The sequence below is a fragment of the Chelonia mydas genome, chromosome 4 (genome assembly GCF_015237465.2).
Source record: "Chelonia mydas isolate rCheMyd1 chromosome 4, rCheMyd1.pri.v2, whole genome shotgun sequence".
Taxonomy (NCBI): domain Eukaryota; kingdom Metazoa; phylum Chordata; order Testudines; family Cheloniidae; genus Chelonia; species Chelonia mydas.
In genome coordinates this window covers 135,484,064-135,501,571 of record NC_057852.1, presented here as the reverse complement: position 1 = coordinate 135,501,571, position 17,508 = coordinate 135,484,064, and the positions used below count along the sequence as shown (strand labels likewise).

Below are 17,508 nucleotides of genomic sequence, written 5' to 3'. Positions count from 1 at the left end.
GAATGGAACTACCTCATGCAAGTTCTGAATTGCAAAGAGACCCTGGTTCTCATGCTATGGGCCGCGACATCTGAGATCATCACGAAGATGACTGTTCAAATATAAAATGTTAGAGAGGTATAAAATAAATTGATTACCAAAGTATACAACAGAAACACTGCTCTGACTGGACTGGAATTAACAATAGGGAGAGGTTCATGGGGTTGGAGGGAGGCAGGCAGTCCACATAATTCTGGGATCTTCACTAGATAATTCAACGTAAATGTGCTGCATAAGAAACTGGGCCTTGCTAATAGTCAACTGAATATTTTATTTAGAAAACCAGAACTGCATTTCTTCTTATTTTCATTCATTTTTCCTGTTTAAATATACTCAAAAGTGATTAATATAAAGACTAAAATGCTGTAGTCTGACTGTGGACTCCTTCCTTTTCAAAATCAAATTTACATTCTTTGTGCATATTTCACTTTTTTTCTCTTCATTTAGTAACAGGAAATTAAGTTCTGCAATCATTTAAGCATTTGGTCTTTCACCTGGAGTCTAAGGCTATGTCTACACTACACAGCTTTTAGCAGCGGTGAAAGTGGGCTGGTACGGTTCAGCGTACCAGGAAGAAGCCGGTACCAGCCCATACCAGCCGATGTTAAAGCACTGTCGCTGCCCCTTTTGCCTCCCGCTGTCGGCGGCCCTGCTGGTAGGGCCACCAACGGCCAGCGGGGAGGGGGTGGCAAAAGGGGCAGCAACGTTAAAGTGCTGCCATGGCAAAGAACCCTCCTTAGGTTGGCGGCCCTGCTGGTAGGATCCCGACACAGGGGGCGGGGGTAGGGGCAGCTTCCCCGGGCTCAGCAATTTAAAAGGCCCTAGGGCTCCCGGCCGCCACCACCGCAGCAGCAGCTGGAGCCCCGGGCCCTTTTAAATCGCCGCCGGAGCCCAAGGCGGCACGGGCCAGGCAGCACAGATGGGCTGGCTGGGGGAGGCTGACGGCTGCAGCCCCGCCCCTTCCACCCGAGGCCCTGCCCCTTCCGGGGGCCTGGAGCCAGGCCCCTGTACCAGTAAGAGTTTATTACTACTTTCACCCCTTTTAGTGACATGGCTGTGTCACCATAGCTGTGCCGCTAAAAGTCACGCAGTGTAGCCGCTGTTTGTCTGCTCTCCTGCCGACAAAAAACCTCTAGTCCCAACGAGCGGCATTCACACTGGCACTTTTGTCTTGGGTGGAGGGGGAGGGTTTAACACCTCTGAAAGACAAAAGTTTTGTCGTTCAATTGCCAGTGTAGACATAGTCTAAGTTTTATGACCTCTGAAGTGTTTCAATTATTAAAAAAAAACTTCTGCTCAGTTACCTGGACACTGGATAAAGGACCAGTTGTATTTGTTCTCTGCTGGACACATGCTGACATTAAGGATGGGTTCCAGGTAGTATTTTCCTGTTGTTGGTGGAGATGGCATCTTTACTGGACCTCTGTAGGAGCCCTCCATGCATTTCCCCTTTCCTGTGTTACTAGGGTCCGTACACCAACCACAGCCAGGCTGTTCCAAACAATGACTACATGTGCAGTAGCCAGAACAGTTTGCAGCTTTGAAAATAAATGTCAAATGGTAAAATAAACCATTGGATACCTCACAATATAAGACAATATTTGAAATAAGAATCTTCATATGCCTTTTATTGATCTTGAGACTGACCCTTACAAGTTGGAATCAACATTTATTCTAATACATTTATAAACAGATGTATTTTCATGAATTTCTATTAGTGTACTTAATCCGACAATCTCAAAGCTTGCTTTTAAACTTTATTACAGACTAAACAAACAAACAAAAAACAGCCTGTTATCCAAATTGGTGAAGTAAGGCACAGAGTCTAAATCATTTAACCAGTTACAGAGAAAGCCAATAAACAGCAGAAAAACACCCAGTCCCTTTCTAAAAATTAAACAGTGCACACTAAAATTTTGCTGAATGTTTTCAATTAACTATTTGAATTATAACTGTCTTATTTACAATAAAATATTAGAAACATGAAATACATGGTCTCCAAATGAAGGAAAGAAACAGTTTTAATTTGATTAACCAATGACCTGTTTCAAATCTTTACTGAGATGTACCCCACTTTATTTATACATGCACCATATACAGTTTATATTACATGCTTCTATATCAAATATAAACCTAAATTAGAAAGAAGGGGTTATCAAGGTAATTTGTCCTCAGTCTACTGTCTCCACAGAACCACTTGGTAGAAATGGAGTGCAGCACCATGCAGACGCAAAACATTCTAAAGCAAACTCAACAATTAGGGGGCATATGAAGATCCCTCAAGCCCAGCATCCTGCTGAGCTAGGGTGTAAATTCCACACACCCGTTAGCTATTCCTCAGTTCCTTGTAATAAGTGGGACTGTTTCCGTGATGACCTAGAATTTGTCTTATTTGCAGGAGCAACCTCAATGTTGTGCTATTCTGCTTCAATACACAGTTTCATTCAATCACAGATTTGATCCTGAACAAATGAAGGAAGATTTTCTGTACTCAGAGAGGAATATAATGTCTTTCTATCTTAACTATTGAATTCTTGGCAGTGTTTGCATTTTGACTTTAGAGGCAGAACAATATGCTTCTATTACTTTGCTCCATTCAATCACATCTCCTATCACTTCCTTCAACTTCAGGCATGTGGAGTAAAATACCAGCTATCTGTTTATGAATTAATAATTCAAAACTAATCATTGTACAGTGTTTATAAGCAATTTTCATATTCACTGAAGAGAGAATGAAAAGAAACAACCTATTGCATAAAATACTGTAGAATGAAAAATAAGATGCTAGTCAGCTTCATCCAGAACCATATCATCAGATTTCTTGACCAGCTTCCAGCAGTTTCTAGATTCTAGCAAACTCAGCCCCCTAATTTCCCCCTCAAATATTTAATGATAATTCATTTCCCCCAGCTACACCAGTCTCTATTACCAATGACTTTACCCAGACCCCCATTCCCACGAGGCTCCTACAAAATTCTATAACCTCTTTATGGTTTCAAAATACACAAAACGAGAACCTTGATGTTCTCCTCACTGCTGTTTAACTTTTAGAATAGCTCTCCTTTTAAATAACAGATCAAATTAGAAATGAATACTTCTAACTTAGCAAAAATATTTTACATACATTTTGCTAATTTAAACATTTCAGAATGACAAGTTGAAAAACTGAAAAAATTCTGAAAAAAAATACTGGATATGTTTTCTTCCTGAAAAAACTGAGTTTTCATAACCCCATTTGAGAGCTTACGTTATTTGCTGTTCAGGTTAGAGCCATACTTTAGGGCACAATCCTGCTCAACACCGTCCATGAAACATAGCATGTTCAAGGATTAGTCCTTACATTTGTAAAGCTCATCCAATCAGGGATCTGTGATTTTTCTAACACTATGTAACTGCTTATGATTTTGTCACATGAAATTTGTTAGCAATTTATCTAAGCCAAGCTTTCTTAGACCATCTTTCCAGGTACAGAGGAAATTACTCACGTGGACAACTGCTCATGGTATACCACTCCATACACTGGCCATAGGGGAAAGAGGCCACGTAAGCATTTGAGTCCACGCACTGTTTCATGTTACTGCACCACATGCATTCAGAGCTGCCACTCGTGCATTCTCCACACGCCGTCCTCAAGGCACAGGGCGTGCGACATTGCTTGGCACTGTGGTTAGCTGGGCATTAAGAAACAACACTCAATGACATGAGAAAACAGATTACACAATATTCTATTTTATGGTAGTAAATTACAGGCCCTTGCTCATTTGCACAATTTAAAAAAATTGAGGTGAATCGCTCTTTGTCAACTAGCCAAACTGGGAAGTTCAGTGTGACAAATATACTAGAGCTGGGTGAATACTGGATTTTTTTTTTTTTTGTTTGCTGGCAGTTCTGAAAAATTGAAAACAGCTTCGTTTCAGGTTGAACCAAAAATAAAATATTTTCAAAATTTATGATGAATCAAGAAGTCAAAAAAAATTGAGTTGGGTTGAAACAAAACATTTAGTTTTAACCTAACTTGAAATTTTTTGGTTCCAATTTCAGGTATTTTCATAAATGCAAAAAAGAACTAGATTCACAAAATGTAGGGCAGGGGGAAGATGACTTCTATTGTAATCGTTACACTAGTGGTTAATATACTTTCCTGGGTTCAGTTCCCCCTTCTGCTTGATGTGGAGAAATTAACTTGAATTTGGGTCTCCCCCGCTGCAGGACAGGGCCCTGGCTATGGGATATTCTAGTATGGTGCTCTCTCAGGCCATGTCTACACTACCAGCTATATTGGCATCCCTATGCCTATGGGAGAGCACTCTCCCATCGACTTTGTACTTCATCTCCCTGAAAGGCAGAAGCTATGTCGAGGGGAGACTGTCTCCTGTCAACACAGCACGGTGTGGAGACCGCTGTAAATCGATCTAAGCTACGTCGACTTCAGTTACATAACGGAACTAGCATAACTTAGATCGACTTATGCCATTAGTGTAGACCAGGTCTCAGTCTCCCCCGTTGAACCTGTTCTACTTTGTATAAATAATTAAAGAGTCTCGGAAACAGGGACTTAAACTCTGGTTTCTCACACTTTAGGCGAAAACCCTAACCACCAGTCAATATACCAGTAGTCATTCTCACTCTCTTTCCCTGGCTCAGAACCTATTCATTGTCTTTATGAATGACTACAAATTGCCACTATGCATTTTGTGAATGAACTCCATTGCTTTTGTCAAAATGCCCAAAGTTGAAACAAACGTTTTGAGTCTGGTCAAAACAAAATGGCATTGCCAAAATGTTTTGATATTTTTGGTTTGGTCAAAAAACTATGTGATTAACTCGTGCCCAGTTTGTGAATAGTTTCGGGTTGGCCGAAACTGCATTTTTTAGTGATTAGTTCATTTGCCAAAAAATAATTAGCCCAACTGTACTACTAATTGAAAAATCTCTCAAAATTTAGTTTGAGTATTTCATTCAGTTGTTGCTGAACTGAGTCATTTCATCTGTAATGTGGCCATGACGAGAAACTTTACAATATAAGATCCACGCAGTAGGAAATATATCAGTTACAACAAATTCATTTTTCAGTCATTATGAATTATCTTCAGTACAAATGCAGAGTAAAACTGAAAGGAAACAACTTGAATGTTATTGCTATTTATATCTTTATAGTGCTGCATATACGTTATCCATATAGTCCTCTTCACACTTTTGTGAAGTTAATAGTGTCAGCATTTTACATGTAGAAGAGAGGGATAAAGGTTAAGTAACTTGACCAATGCTATAGATCAAATCAGTATTAGAACCAGAAATCTAACTCAAGAATTTTTGGCTCCTAGTCCGGTGCTTAATCCATTAGATGACAATTTAGACGAACCATTCTCAGATCAAAAGGGACAGACACAGACCAAGTTAAGTTTTAAACTAGTTATAGACTAGGTTAAAATGTTGTGAGAAAGTTTCTGCAAACATCTTCATCTCTAACTTTATCCTGTACTAGCGCAAAGCAGGACTTACATTGGTGTGGCTAATTTAGATATGTCATCAGCCAGCCTTTCTAAAATATTAAAAAGAAGGCTCTAATTCTAATAATTCTAATTATTCAGAATAACTATCTAAAATGGAGAGTTAATAGACCCAGCCGTTTTAAAGATATGCAGTTCCAAAAACGACAGAGGGCTTTTCCAAAAGCAAATAACCTCATTTTTCAAAACTCTCATATTTCCAAAGTGTTTTGCTCAATTAACTTTAAACTTCAAAAAAAATTATCCTCTGGCTAGACAACATGTACAAAAAAAATTCAGGTAGAGAACAGTTTTTATTTTTTAGTAAGAAGATTGTTCCATACCATAATTAACCTGAATGTCACATACAAATATACAGTTGGGAGAAAGTTTTAAAGCTAATTATTGCTGAACAGTCTCACTGTACTTCTGCTGGTTTTCTAAATACCTGATTTTTGTACAGAATAACTAAAAAAAACTATTGTTCAAACTGGTCTGTTTGATTACTGAATGATGCAAACATTCAAAATTTAATTGGGGGGAATCTTATTTGTATTACTTAGACAGTAAAATACTTCTCAACTAGCTTCCCACAAAAAATTAAATTTTTTTATCAGCCGCATATTTACCAGGCCTTTCACAGACACTGCCATTAACTTGGTTGATACATGTTGCGGCCTTCAATCCCTGCTGATAAGGCTCAGCTAAATATCCACAAAATCCAGCATCACTTGGTTCCCCAGGCAGCCACTGGAGCAAGGTGTTTGTAAATGGAGACATGTCTTCCCAGCACCAGTACGACACATTGATCTTCCGCAGCCCAACCCAGGGGGTCAAAGTTTTGGGCTAGAGATAAAATAAATGTTCGATTGAATGAACAACATAATTTTACCACTTCGCATAGTTAAGAAGCAGGACTTTAAAAACAAACAAACAAACAAACAAACAAAAAACTAAGGTCATGCAATGTGTATGAACCACTCTACCAGATTTGGAGGTGCAAACATTAATTAAGGGCATATTGTTTTCTCAGTCCCACTGGACTTACAGAGAACATCAAATGGAGAATTAACATCCTTCAGGCATGTGCCTTATTTATCTAATTTAAAACACACTCCCTCCCATCTCCCAAACCACTCCATACATACCTTTTTTCAGCTATTTAAAAACTAAGCACTAGAGAGGAGGCAGAACATTTAAATATACTAAACTTGAACAATTCTGAAATTAACAAAAAGAGTTGGCCTTAGATGCTCATGAGTGTATTGTAAAAGGTTAGAAATGGACACAGCAGTTTTCTGGGGTGATTGTTATACAGAACGTAATGGCAACTTAAAGAAAACGGCTACAAATAGTTTATCTAAGCAATGAAAACAGTTACTATCATTGGGAGGCCTCACAAAGTAATCCGTCTACTTCAAAACATTTTATCTTTGCTTAACTTAAACCTGCAACACTTACTGAAGCAATGTGGGTATCCAGCACCTCTGAAAAAATGAGGCCACATTTTTTCAGAGGAACTACAAACGAACAGACAAGCTGCAATCACTCTGCTCTTAATCAGTGAGCGCTCTCCCTCAGAAGGTCATTATCAGAGTGAAAGCAGCACATCATTGAAAGGCAGAGTTCAAATACCAGATACAGTGTGGCTTTCTACCAAAGCTATTTTTAGAAATTACAAAACTTGCTAAAACAATAAAACATACAAATATAAACTAAAACCAAAAGATTCCTTAAAAATCTGCATAGTTTTTCTAAAACCCTCACCATTTCCAACTCTCTAAGCAATAAAGTAACCAGAGGTAAGTGAATGACATCCTTTCTAAAAAAGTTCAAATGTTAGAGAGCTTATGGGAATGGCCATCAAGTTCATCAATTTATACAGCACTCATCACCATGGTATCTAAAAGCCTTGAGTTTTGAAAACCATGTACTTTTACAATTTTCTGTGTATCTCCCCCTTGCCTCACAAATGATTTTTTTAATGTGTAATCTTGTATAGAAAGTACCTAATATAGGATTGATAAAAATGGAGCACCCTAGTCTCTTAACTGTTGAACGGTTTCATTTTAAGATCACAGAGCAAGCAAAAGTAGGAAGAAGGAAAAATGTTCTTGTTTCAATTTAACAATTCAATTTTTCTTTAGATATTTGTATTCTACATATAAAGTATGTTTCTGCTCTGAAAAGTAACAACATAATAGGATGTTCCATGTTTATTACCTCATTTCTTTCGGTTTACCATTTTTTCAGTTTACCAATAAAAAGTTAATGTCACTGACTGCTAGCCCTGCGCAGTCTTGGCTCTGAGAGCTTAGATAAGTTCTTCTTCTGTATCATCAATAAAAATGGTTCTGCAGACCAAATTAGGACCTGTTACAACTGTGCACCACCATGACAACCTTAGCAACACTTATGCAACCTGCCACCCATGTCTTTGTACAAGTGTCACTGATTAGAAAAAAAGTCAATTCTATTGACGTGCAAGTAGTAATAGATTCTAAATCATTTTATTAGTTGTGTTGGCTGTGTAACGTTAACAGGGGGAAATGTTGGTCACTAGAGCAGATCTAACTGAATATTTCACATGGGTCTGTTGAGTATCAAACCACTTTTCAGAACAGAACAATAATTTAAGTGCTTTACATGAAGTATATATGGTGCCCTGTAACAGGGTGCTGGCTAGGAGGTCCTGAGCCAGGCCCCTGTTAGCTCAGCTCCAGTTAAGTAGTATTAATTGGGGCTGGCTGAGTATGCCTCACCTAATTGCTAGAAGGGAAGCACCTGAGGGCCTCATTAGCCAGGGCTATACAGGGCTGGCAGGAAAGAAGTAAGGGGGCGGGGAAAGGGAGGAACCAAAGGCTGGGCATCCCTGCTGGCTGGAGAAGCTAGCTGTCCCCCCAGGTTGCTACTATGCAGCAGTCTGTAAATAGAAGGTGGTGGGAGCTGACACTGTAAAAGGCACTGGTGACTGCACTCAGAAGAGGTCTTTGGCTGATTTGTTGCAAAAGCAAGAGAATGCCTTGCTACACGCCCCAGTGGAACCTTTATTTACAGTCCAGGGTACAGTTCACATGAGAACTACTCACCTTCATGTTGCAGTCATGTATCCCAAATCAGAAGTGTGAGTGTGATTTTATTATGCAGTGATATCCTTGAGGCACCCTGCATGTTTATATTTATGTTACACATTTACATTCTCTACTATTTCACTGCAAAGCTGCCATAGAATATGTTGAATTTCAAAAGAAAATCAGTCCCCTGAGTTAAGAAGCATATTTTGATTTTGGTACAAAACACACAGTACCACAGCAAGTACTCTTCCATATTCAGCGCTCTGATACTCAAATGATATTCAAGAATCACACTCACCGAAGACTGCATTCTCTGCAGCTCCTTTAGAACAAATTCCACCTTCTTCTGGGTTGTGAGAGATGCCAGTAGAGCATTGTGAGTTCTGCATGCCAATTTAGCATTGTCATAGCTCTCTTTTGTACTAGTGATTTTCAAACACGAGTTGCCAACCAAATGCCAGTTTGCTCCACAGATATTTTCTATGAAAAAGTGAAAGCAATTCATGATACACAACACCTTTCTCCCCCAGGTCAAAAAACATCACTTGGAGATGGTGAATGTCCTCCACAAGGGGCCCTCAGCATTGGAGCCTATTCCGTTAATCCAAAAGAGCTTGCAAAATCCAACCTTCCTGCCATGCTAAAAGGCACATCTATTAACAAAGGCTTTTGGAGAAGGAGCAGCTTTGATGGGAACAGATCTTTCGGCAGGAGTGGAGTTTTATTTGGTATTGCAGGTTAGCTACTAGTTTTAGTTGGATATTTGTCTCTAATTTACGTCAAATGCACCTTTTTAATGTTTTTGTCAACTGAAAGAAATTAAATATTCGACTACTAAATTCTAGTAGAAGAGATACGCCCTTGCCCTCGGAAACAACCAAAACAAGAGGTAGGGTGCAGTATTGCCAATCCCAAGAATTAAATTTTGAGTTAGACTCACTCCCCCCGACCCCATCATGAAATTGGCTTTAAAACGAGTAAATAAACTATTAATAAATTTTGGGTTTTTTAACTGCTTTCAGTTCTTTGAATTTTTAGGATGCATTCGGGTCATGTTTTAAAGTCTCTCTCTATAACCAAATGGGCTAGAAACTTATTTTTTGTTAAATGAAAGCCTTTGCTTGTCACTTGACTCCAAGTGCTCAGGACTAAAGAAAAAAGTGTCAAACAGAGAAAAATATTAAATTATGAAAGCTGGCAATTTTGGAGGTGGGAGGGAAGAAACATTTCTCTTTCAGATTTTTTGAAAAATAAAGTATTAATTCAAGGCAGTATAGTCGTTGCCCTACTTCATCCAGTTGTAGAAATATTCAGGACACAGAAGTACTAGGAAAAATAATAGAATATAGTATTTTATAACATCCTCTTGATTCCCAAATAAATAATACAGTACCAATCTCACATTAAACAACATGATGGGAAAGCACACGTTTTTTGATAATTAAATTAGCCTTGATTACAACTGGGTCTTATTGGGATATAAAATCTTCTGAAACAATTACATAAATAAAGAAATAGACAAAAGTGGGACAAAAGCAGATCTGAAATATTTTGCTTGGAGCTTAAGTACAATCTCTTCATCCACTATATTACTACTGCTAGGGCTGTCAATCACAGTTAATGCGTGTGATTAATGTAAAACAAATTAACTAGATTAAAAAACTATCACGATTAATTGTAGTTTTAATCGCACTGTTAATCATAAAATACAAATTTAAATTCATTATAAATATTTTGGATGTTTTTCTACATTTTTCAAAAATACTGATTTCAATTACAACACAGAATACATAGTGTACAGTGCTCACTTTAAATTATTTTTATTACAAATATTTGCACTGTAAAAAAGATAAACAAAACCTCATACAAGTCCATTCAGTCCTACTGCTTGTTCAGCCAATTGCTAAAAGAAACAAGTTTGTTTACATTTACGGGAGACAATGCTTCTTATTTAATGCCTGCTTCATATTTACAATGTCACCTGAAAGTAAGAACAGGCATTCGCCTGGTACTGTTGTAAGCGTTGCAAGGTATTTATGTGCCAGATACACTAAACATTCATACGCCCCTTCATGCTTGGACTTGTAGGCTCTAAAGTTTTATATTGTTTTTGTTTTGAGTGCAGTTACATTAAAAAAAGTCCACATTTGTAAGTTGCATTTTCACAATAAAGAGATGCAGTATAGTACTTATATGAGGTGAACTGAAAAATAATATTTCTTTTCTGCACCTTTTTTACAGTATGAATATTTGTAATCAAAAATAAAAATCAGTTGGATTTCAAAGCAAATCCCACATAACATTAACATATATATAAAATTAATTGTTCCCTATAGAGAACAGTCCTTACCTCACCCTAATCATAGATTTTGAGGAGGAAGATAAAGGATGTTTTTGGATTTAGGGATTTAGTATTTGTTTTTAAATACAATATATACGTACCAGGTAAAGCTATGCACTCTTGATTTCTGGGCTCCCACTGACAGTTCTGATCCATGGCACAGCTTTTACAACTTGTCTTTTTGTTACAATAATATGCGGGGTTATCCTTGGGGCATTTGTCATATTCAGTAAGGGGTACCTAAAAACACACGGGATGTTTACGTTTTTTTCTTACATGTCTATTCACACTCACAAGGACCACCACTATAATTCTGTAGAAGGGGCAACTAATTAGGTCTACTGAAGGACCAATATTTTCAGAAGATGTATCATGTTCAGAATTCCTTCCCCAAACCTGCATGCTAAGCCACCTCCCTCACCATGCTCAAGTCCCTCTTAAACCAGTTGTGCCATCTTGCTTAAAAGATGTGAGGAGAGAACCAAGGGTTTTTTGACCTTATGAATGGAATCATCAAGATGCGCACACGCCTTACCAAATAAATCATATGATGTTATTACTGGCAAAGATGCCGACGAAGTGGGTATTCACCCACGAAAGCTCATGCTCCAATACGTCTGTTAGTCTATAAGGTGCCACAGGATTCTTTGCCGCTTTTACAGTTCCAGACTAACACGGCTACCCCTGATACTTGATGTTATTACTGATACCCTCATCTTTCCTTGCCCCTTCCCATTGTCTCTTTAGGATACTCACTACTTAAGTAGCTGAAGTATAATATAATCCAGGGTCCCACAAAAAGCCACTGAACCTCAAGAAATTCATATGTTTGTAGTTACAGTTACACAGCAGAAACACATACACAGAGGTCATTGTGACACAGATCAGTTTTCCTGACATTTGAAACTTCATAGCAAGATTAACATTTTTAGAGTGATATTTAAACACATTTACCTGATCATCTGTGCAGTTGTTATGCTTTAAGATACACTGGTCAGTGCACCATTGACAGTTATTCGTATTCGCCGTACAGCTATAGCAGTCTGTAATCTGATTACATTTTTCATGGTCTACAATAATTAAAGAAAAAAACCTGCATGACCCAAAAAAAGCATTTCCTGACAGAGTTCTAAGAAGCTGTTTACACACGTGTTATAACCAATGACTGTGCCAACAGATTTCCCATAACCCACAACAGCTATCAATTAAACTGGACTTGTTGTTTTTACTTTAATCTAACTAAGTTGAAAGAAATTCCATTAATCTCCTCTGTCAATAATTTTAAGTCACTTTCAGGAAAGTGCACGTGCAATTCAATGGAGAAAGACACACAAATGTTGAGATTGCCCATGTAAGCCCAATAGATATATGTGCAAATGACAAATGGACATCTAATTTAAGTGTGCAAATGCAAACACATTTTTCAGAAATCCTGGCTCTCAATTGGGAGTTTCATATGAAGTTTAAATCTTCCAGTTCATCGTCTTCCTCGTTTATCTTCTCTGCTTATGCAGTACTTTGTTTATACACTAAAGATCCCAAATTACTGTCCTTTTACATCAATTGTTTTCACACAATTAAAGGATGCAATATACTACAGAAGCACGTTTCAGAAAAAAATCAACTCTGGGAGCTGGCAGAGCGCTGGCATAAACTACTGCAGACTTGATAGCTGTTAGAAAATTTAATAAACGGAGTCCAGAATTAAATGTAGTTCCAAGAAATTGCTCAAAGATTAGTAACTCTATGAGCCCCTCTCCCCACTCTAGTTGAAAAAGTGATAGCAACAATTATCTGATGACACCTCCTCTCTTGGTGAGCACAAAGGAGTGCAGCATGGCCCTGCTCCATCTTTCCCAATGGTGCTTGTCAACAGAGTTGGAGGCTCTCAGAATGACAAATCTCAGTCACTTTCTATGGAACAATGGTCCAAGCCTGTCTCCTATTGGGAAATTTAATAAAGGAGCAAAGATAATAGCAACAGTCTGAGTTGGGTGGATGTTTAAAGGAGAAAAATTGAGAGTTTTAACTGTCCACCCCCCAAACCGCCAAGCAATCATTTCAGCAGCAGTCTGCGGCCCTCAAGCCATTTCTATCACTTTACTGTAGCATTTAATTTGTAAACTGTCCAGTTTTTATTAACACAAAATTAAAGTCATGCTCTCACAGTAAGACACAAAAGGCTGTTTATTAGAAGTCTACAGGTGCACCTTCTACACAAGGTATGTAGCAATAGCTTGCTAATGCACACGCTGTTGTCGCTTACTGCTAGAAGAAACAAATACTAAACACATTCAAATTATTTTTGGGACCACAAAACCAGCCAACTCCTCGATTTTTACTCGTTTATCTTTTTGCTAACTCTTGGAATGTTGAATATTTTCAAGAAATAACCTGAAGTTTATAACTGTGGTAATGAAAAGATTTGGCATACCCAATAGTGTAGGCGCAGTTGACTTGTTCATGATTATATCTGACGTTCATATCATATGTTTCAGAGTAACAGCCGTGTTAGTCTGTATTCGCAAAAAGAAAAGGAGGACTTGTGGCACCTTAGAGACTAACCAATTTATTTGAGCATAAGCTTTCGTGAGCTACAGCTCACTTCATCGGATGCATACTGTGGAAAGTGTAGAAGATCTTTTTATACACACAAAGCATGCTCAAATAAATTGGTTAGTCTCTAAGGTGCCACAAGTTCATATCATATCGAATCTTGGCCCACAGTCCCTGACTTTGACTATTTAGTGAACAATGTAATGTACAAAAATGTGAGGAGGAACAGAGAAGATTTGAAACAGTATGGAAAGAAAAAAGCAGAAGTCTATTCTATATACGCTTTTATTCCACGCTCATCACCACAGTATCCGAGTACCTTCCAGGAGTGCATTAAGCTATGAGACTATACATCGGTCACGTGATGTTTGTTCTTTTATCCTCTCAGATGGAGAAGCATGTGTAGTGGAGTGTCTTGTTTTGGTGGTAGTGCATCTTTTTAACACAAATATACTCGTTGCTATGTGTCTATGTTATAGAAGTGCAATGCATACATACCTGGTTTTGAAGGACATTCTTCAAAAACTTTTTGTTGTTGCTCTATTGTTGCTCTTTCCCATGGGACACACAGAGAAAAAGTGGTGTTCCACACACACCTGACTCCAGGACCTGCTCTTAAGCAAGATGTCTCATTGTCATAAGCTTCACAGCTTTCTGGTGTATACCTCAGGATATCGCTCAGGAGGAGACTGTTGAAACCTCCAAATATATACACAGTGCTAAACATAAAGAAGAAAATTGAAGTAAATGTTATGTTCATATATTTGTAGACCATTTATAGCTGCATTTCACTTATACAGCTCTTGATAACTGTGCAGGGCACCTAGAATACATTGATAGGAGCCCTTTTCTTGTAAATCCAACTAAATAAATAGATGTTGGTTAAGGAACACATTAAACAGAATGGTGTCTCAGATTTCCATTAGTTCAGTAAATCTCAGTCCATGACTTTTGAGCCATAAACTGCATCAGATCACTCCTCAGTCAGGGATTGTTGTGATGTATATGTTGCAACACGGTATAGGCCATACGGGCCTAGTATAAATGCTGTATGCGTACGTGAGTTGTGTGCTGGCACCTGAAGCAAGGATTTAAGGTTATGAGCAGTCAAGAATTGTCATGCAAAACAAACTTTGTCATGTCCATAAGAGGAAATGGAATGTCTTGGATTATGGCGGCCTGCCCAGAACTGCTCTCCTGGAATTATGGATGAAAGGCTTATTAAACAGACAAAGAGCTAATGATGCAACAGTCTGGTCTATAAAAAAAGTTGTTTGCTATAGCTGAAATTGGAGTCAGACACAGACCCAGATCCCTGAAAAAGAAGAGGCGTGTAATGTGAGGCTCCCCATGCCTTGTGATCGGACTGAATTTCGACTAGCCATCGGGATTTGCTTCGGATCTTCAGACTCTGGTGTAGTATGAAAGGAGTGTGAATGTGGAGTGAGTGGGGTTTATATTCTCAACCAAAAAAATATTTAGAGTATCATATACCAACATTGTCCAGTATCTGCCTGCTCCCCCATCCCGTAGGAAGGCCTCTATCAGAGCCTAACATTTGGTGGAGAATTGCAGGGGCGGGGTGGTGGGGGGGAGAGATACAAGGAGTACCGGATTGTGAGACGGGGTCTCACAGGTGACTCCTTATTTGTAGGATTAGAAGTCCGCTTGGGGAGATACTGAGTTGAGTTTTGGGAACATGCCATATTAAGTATAAGTAAGTGAGAGCGTGTGGGGAGATACCGTGCGAGGTTTTTGAGATGTTTAAAAAGAGTAAAGGGGTAGAGGAGGCACGCTAACGGATTAAAGTTAAGCCCCTTCTATATTAGAGACGGAGATTACTGCATTTGGGACCTGCCCTTGGATGGAGGATACAGTGGAACCTGATGTGACAATTGATACATTAGAAGACATGTTGGAGAAGTATGTACAGCTGTACAAGCCTAATGCCAGCAAGAAGCAGGACAGCTGTGATATGGTTGTTGTGGCGGGCTACGAAAAAGGTAATTGAATACAAGGGGGAGGCATGTGCCGGGCTACAGACCCCGCAAGACAGTTTTAAAATCTGCCAGGAAAGTTCAGAGAAGGAAGTAAGGCAAGCACAAGTAATGCAGACTCAGTTGAAACAGCTGGGAAAAGAAACTAGAGAACTGGAAAAGAGACTGATGGAATGGGGACACAGGCAAGGCTCTGTGGCATCAGAGCTGGGAACGGAATACTGGGGAACAGACTCTGCCAGCGTGTAGAGCTATGAATATGTTTGCTTGGAATTAACCCCAATAAACATTGCAGTGCCTGCACTTTGGATTTCTGGTCTTCTGCTCTCTGTCGGTGTGACAAGAACCAGGGGAGAGGGTAAAAGAAATGAGGCACTTAAGTCCACTTGTACGAAGTTTAGAGCGGGGGTCTCAAACACGCGGCCCGCCAGCTCCTCGTAGCACCCCCGCCCCTCCAGCATTTACCTAGAGCAGCTCCAGGCCGGCGTGAACCGGGGGCAGGGCAGGCTCCCTCCTTGCTTGCCTGCCCTGCCCCCGCGCCACTCCGGGAAGCGGATGGGACCTGGGAGATGGGGGGGCACAGGGGACTGTGTGTTGCCCTGGCTGCTCCTCCAGGTACCTCCCCCGAAGCTCCCGTTGGCTACGGTTCCCCATTCCCGGCCAATGGGAGCTTCGGGGGAGGTACCTGGAGGAGCAGCCAGGGCAACACACAGACCCCTGTGCCCCCCCATCTCCCAGGTCCCGGCCGCTTCCCGGAGTGGAGCGGCGCGGGAGCCTGCCCTGCCCCTGGTGCGTGCCGGACTGGACCTGCCACCCGAACCCCTCCTGCAGCCGAACCCCCTGACCTGAGCCCCCTGCTGCACCCCACACCCCTCCTGCACCCCGACCCCCTGCCCTGAGTGGCCTGCCACACCCTGCACCCCTACTCCCTGCCCTGAGCTCCCGATGCACCCCGCACCCCTCCTGCACCCCCTGGGGACAGGGAGGGGGCGGAGTTGGGGTGGGGATTTCAGGGAAGGGGTTGGAATGGGGGCAGGGAAGGGGTGGGAAGAAGTGGGGCAGGGGCGTGGCCTCGAAGGGGTGGGGGCGGGGCCGGGGAGGGGTTGGTCAGTGGTGTGGCCCTTGGGCCAATGTACTAGTCCTCACGTGGCCCTCGTGGTCATTTGAGTTTGAGACCCCTGGTTTAGAGTAAAGGCAGCATTATGGGAGACTGCCAGTAATATTTTTTTTACATTTGGTGCTACTCTAGTAAAGGCTACTGGATGATTGTAAATTAAAGTTTGGGGCGGTTAAAAATAACTTGGCACAACAGAGTTTGGAGTCAGAAGCAAAGTTAATAGACCACCTTAAGAGACAGGAGCTGCCACTTGGTCGGAGTGAAAAAAGGAAAAAAAAAGTTTTGAAGTGAAAAAGGGAGAGTGAATGGGTTAACCCCTGAAGTTGCTCAGAAACAATTAACTGCAACAGAGAATAGCGCTTCTGCAATTCAAGGGAGGTGCAAACAAAAGCAACAACAGAAAAGCCACAGGGTAAGGCAGCTGTATTGCACCTTAAAGAATTGAATGCAGAAGTAAGTAAGTGAAGAGTTACAAGTAGCTTTTGCAAAAATTAATACTACAGATGTCAAGGTTCCTTCCCCACTCTGAACTCTAGGGTACAGATGTGGGGACCTGCATGAAAACCTCCTAAGCTTACTTTTACCAGCTTAGGTTAAAACTTCCCCAAGGTACAAATTAATTTTACCCTTTGCCCTTGGAATTTCCACTGCCACCACCAAACTTTAACTGGGTTTACTGGGAAACGTAGTTTGGACACGTCTTTCCTCCCAAAATCCTCCCAACTCTTGCACCCCACTTCCTGGGAAAGGTTTGGTAAAAATCCTCACCAATTTGCATAGGTGACCACAGACCCAAACCCTTGGATCTTAGAACAATGAAAAAGCATTCAGTTTTCTTACAAGAAGACTTTTAATAGAAGTAAAGGAATCACCTCTGTAAAATCAGGATGGTAGA

At 40.3% G+C, this 17,508-nt stretch overlaps 1 protein-coding gene and 1 long non-coding RNA gene across 2 annotated transcripts in view; one reads left to right on the top strand and one right to left on the bottom strand.

Moving 5' to 3' along the window:
- Nucleotides 1-17,508, bottom strand: part of ATRN (attractin) — a 253,540-nt gene that overhangs the window by 121,974 nt on the left and 114,058 nt on the right. Inside the window, exons 12-18 of the mRNA XM_037898359.2 lie at nucleotides 13,998-14,218; nucleotides 11,898-12,013; nucleotides 11,045-11,183; nucleotides 8,901-9,082; nucleotides 6,158-6,374; nucleotides 3,525-3,710; nucleotides 1,344-1,577 (exon numbers count right to left, since the gene is read on the bottom strand). Of these exons, the coding sequence (XP_037754287.1) occupies nucleotides 1,344-1,577; nucleotides 3,525-3,710; nucleotides 6,158-6,374; nucleotides 8,901-9,082; nucleotides 11,045-11,183; nucleotides 11,898-12,013; nucleotides 13,998-14,218 (1,295 nt within the window). The remainder of the gene's footprint in view (nucleotides 1-1,343; nucleotides 1,578-3,524; nucleotides 3,711-6,157; nucleotides 6,375-8,900; nucleotides 9,083-11,044; nucleotides 11,184-11,897; nucleotides 12,014-13,997; nucleotides 14,219-17,508) is intronic.
- On the top strand, nucleotides 14,786-15,711 carry LOC122465425. The gene is made up of 2 exons (XR_006290278.1): nucleotides 14,786-14,913; nucleotides 15,329-15,711. It is a non-coding gene; the product is annotated as an uncharacterized LOC122465425 (long non-coding RNA).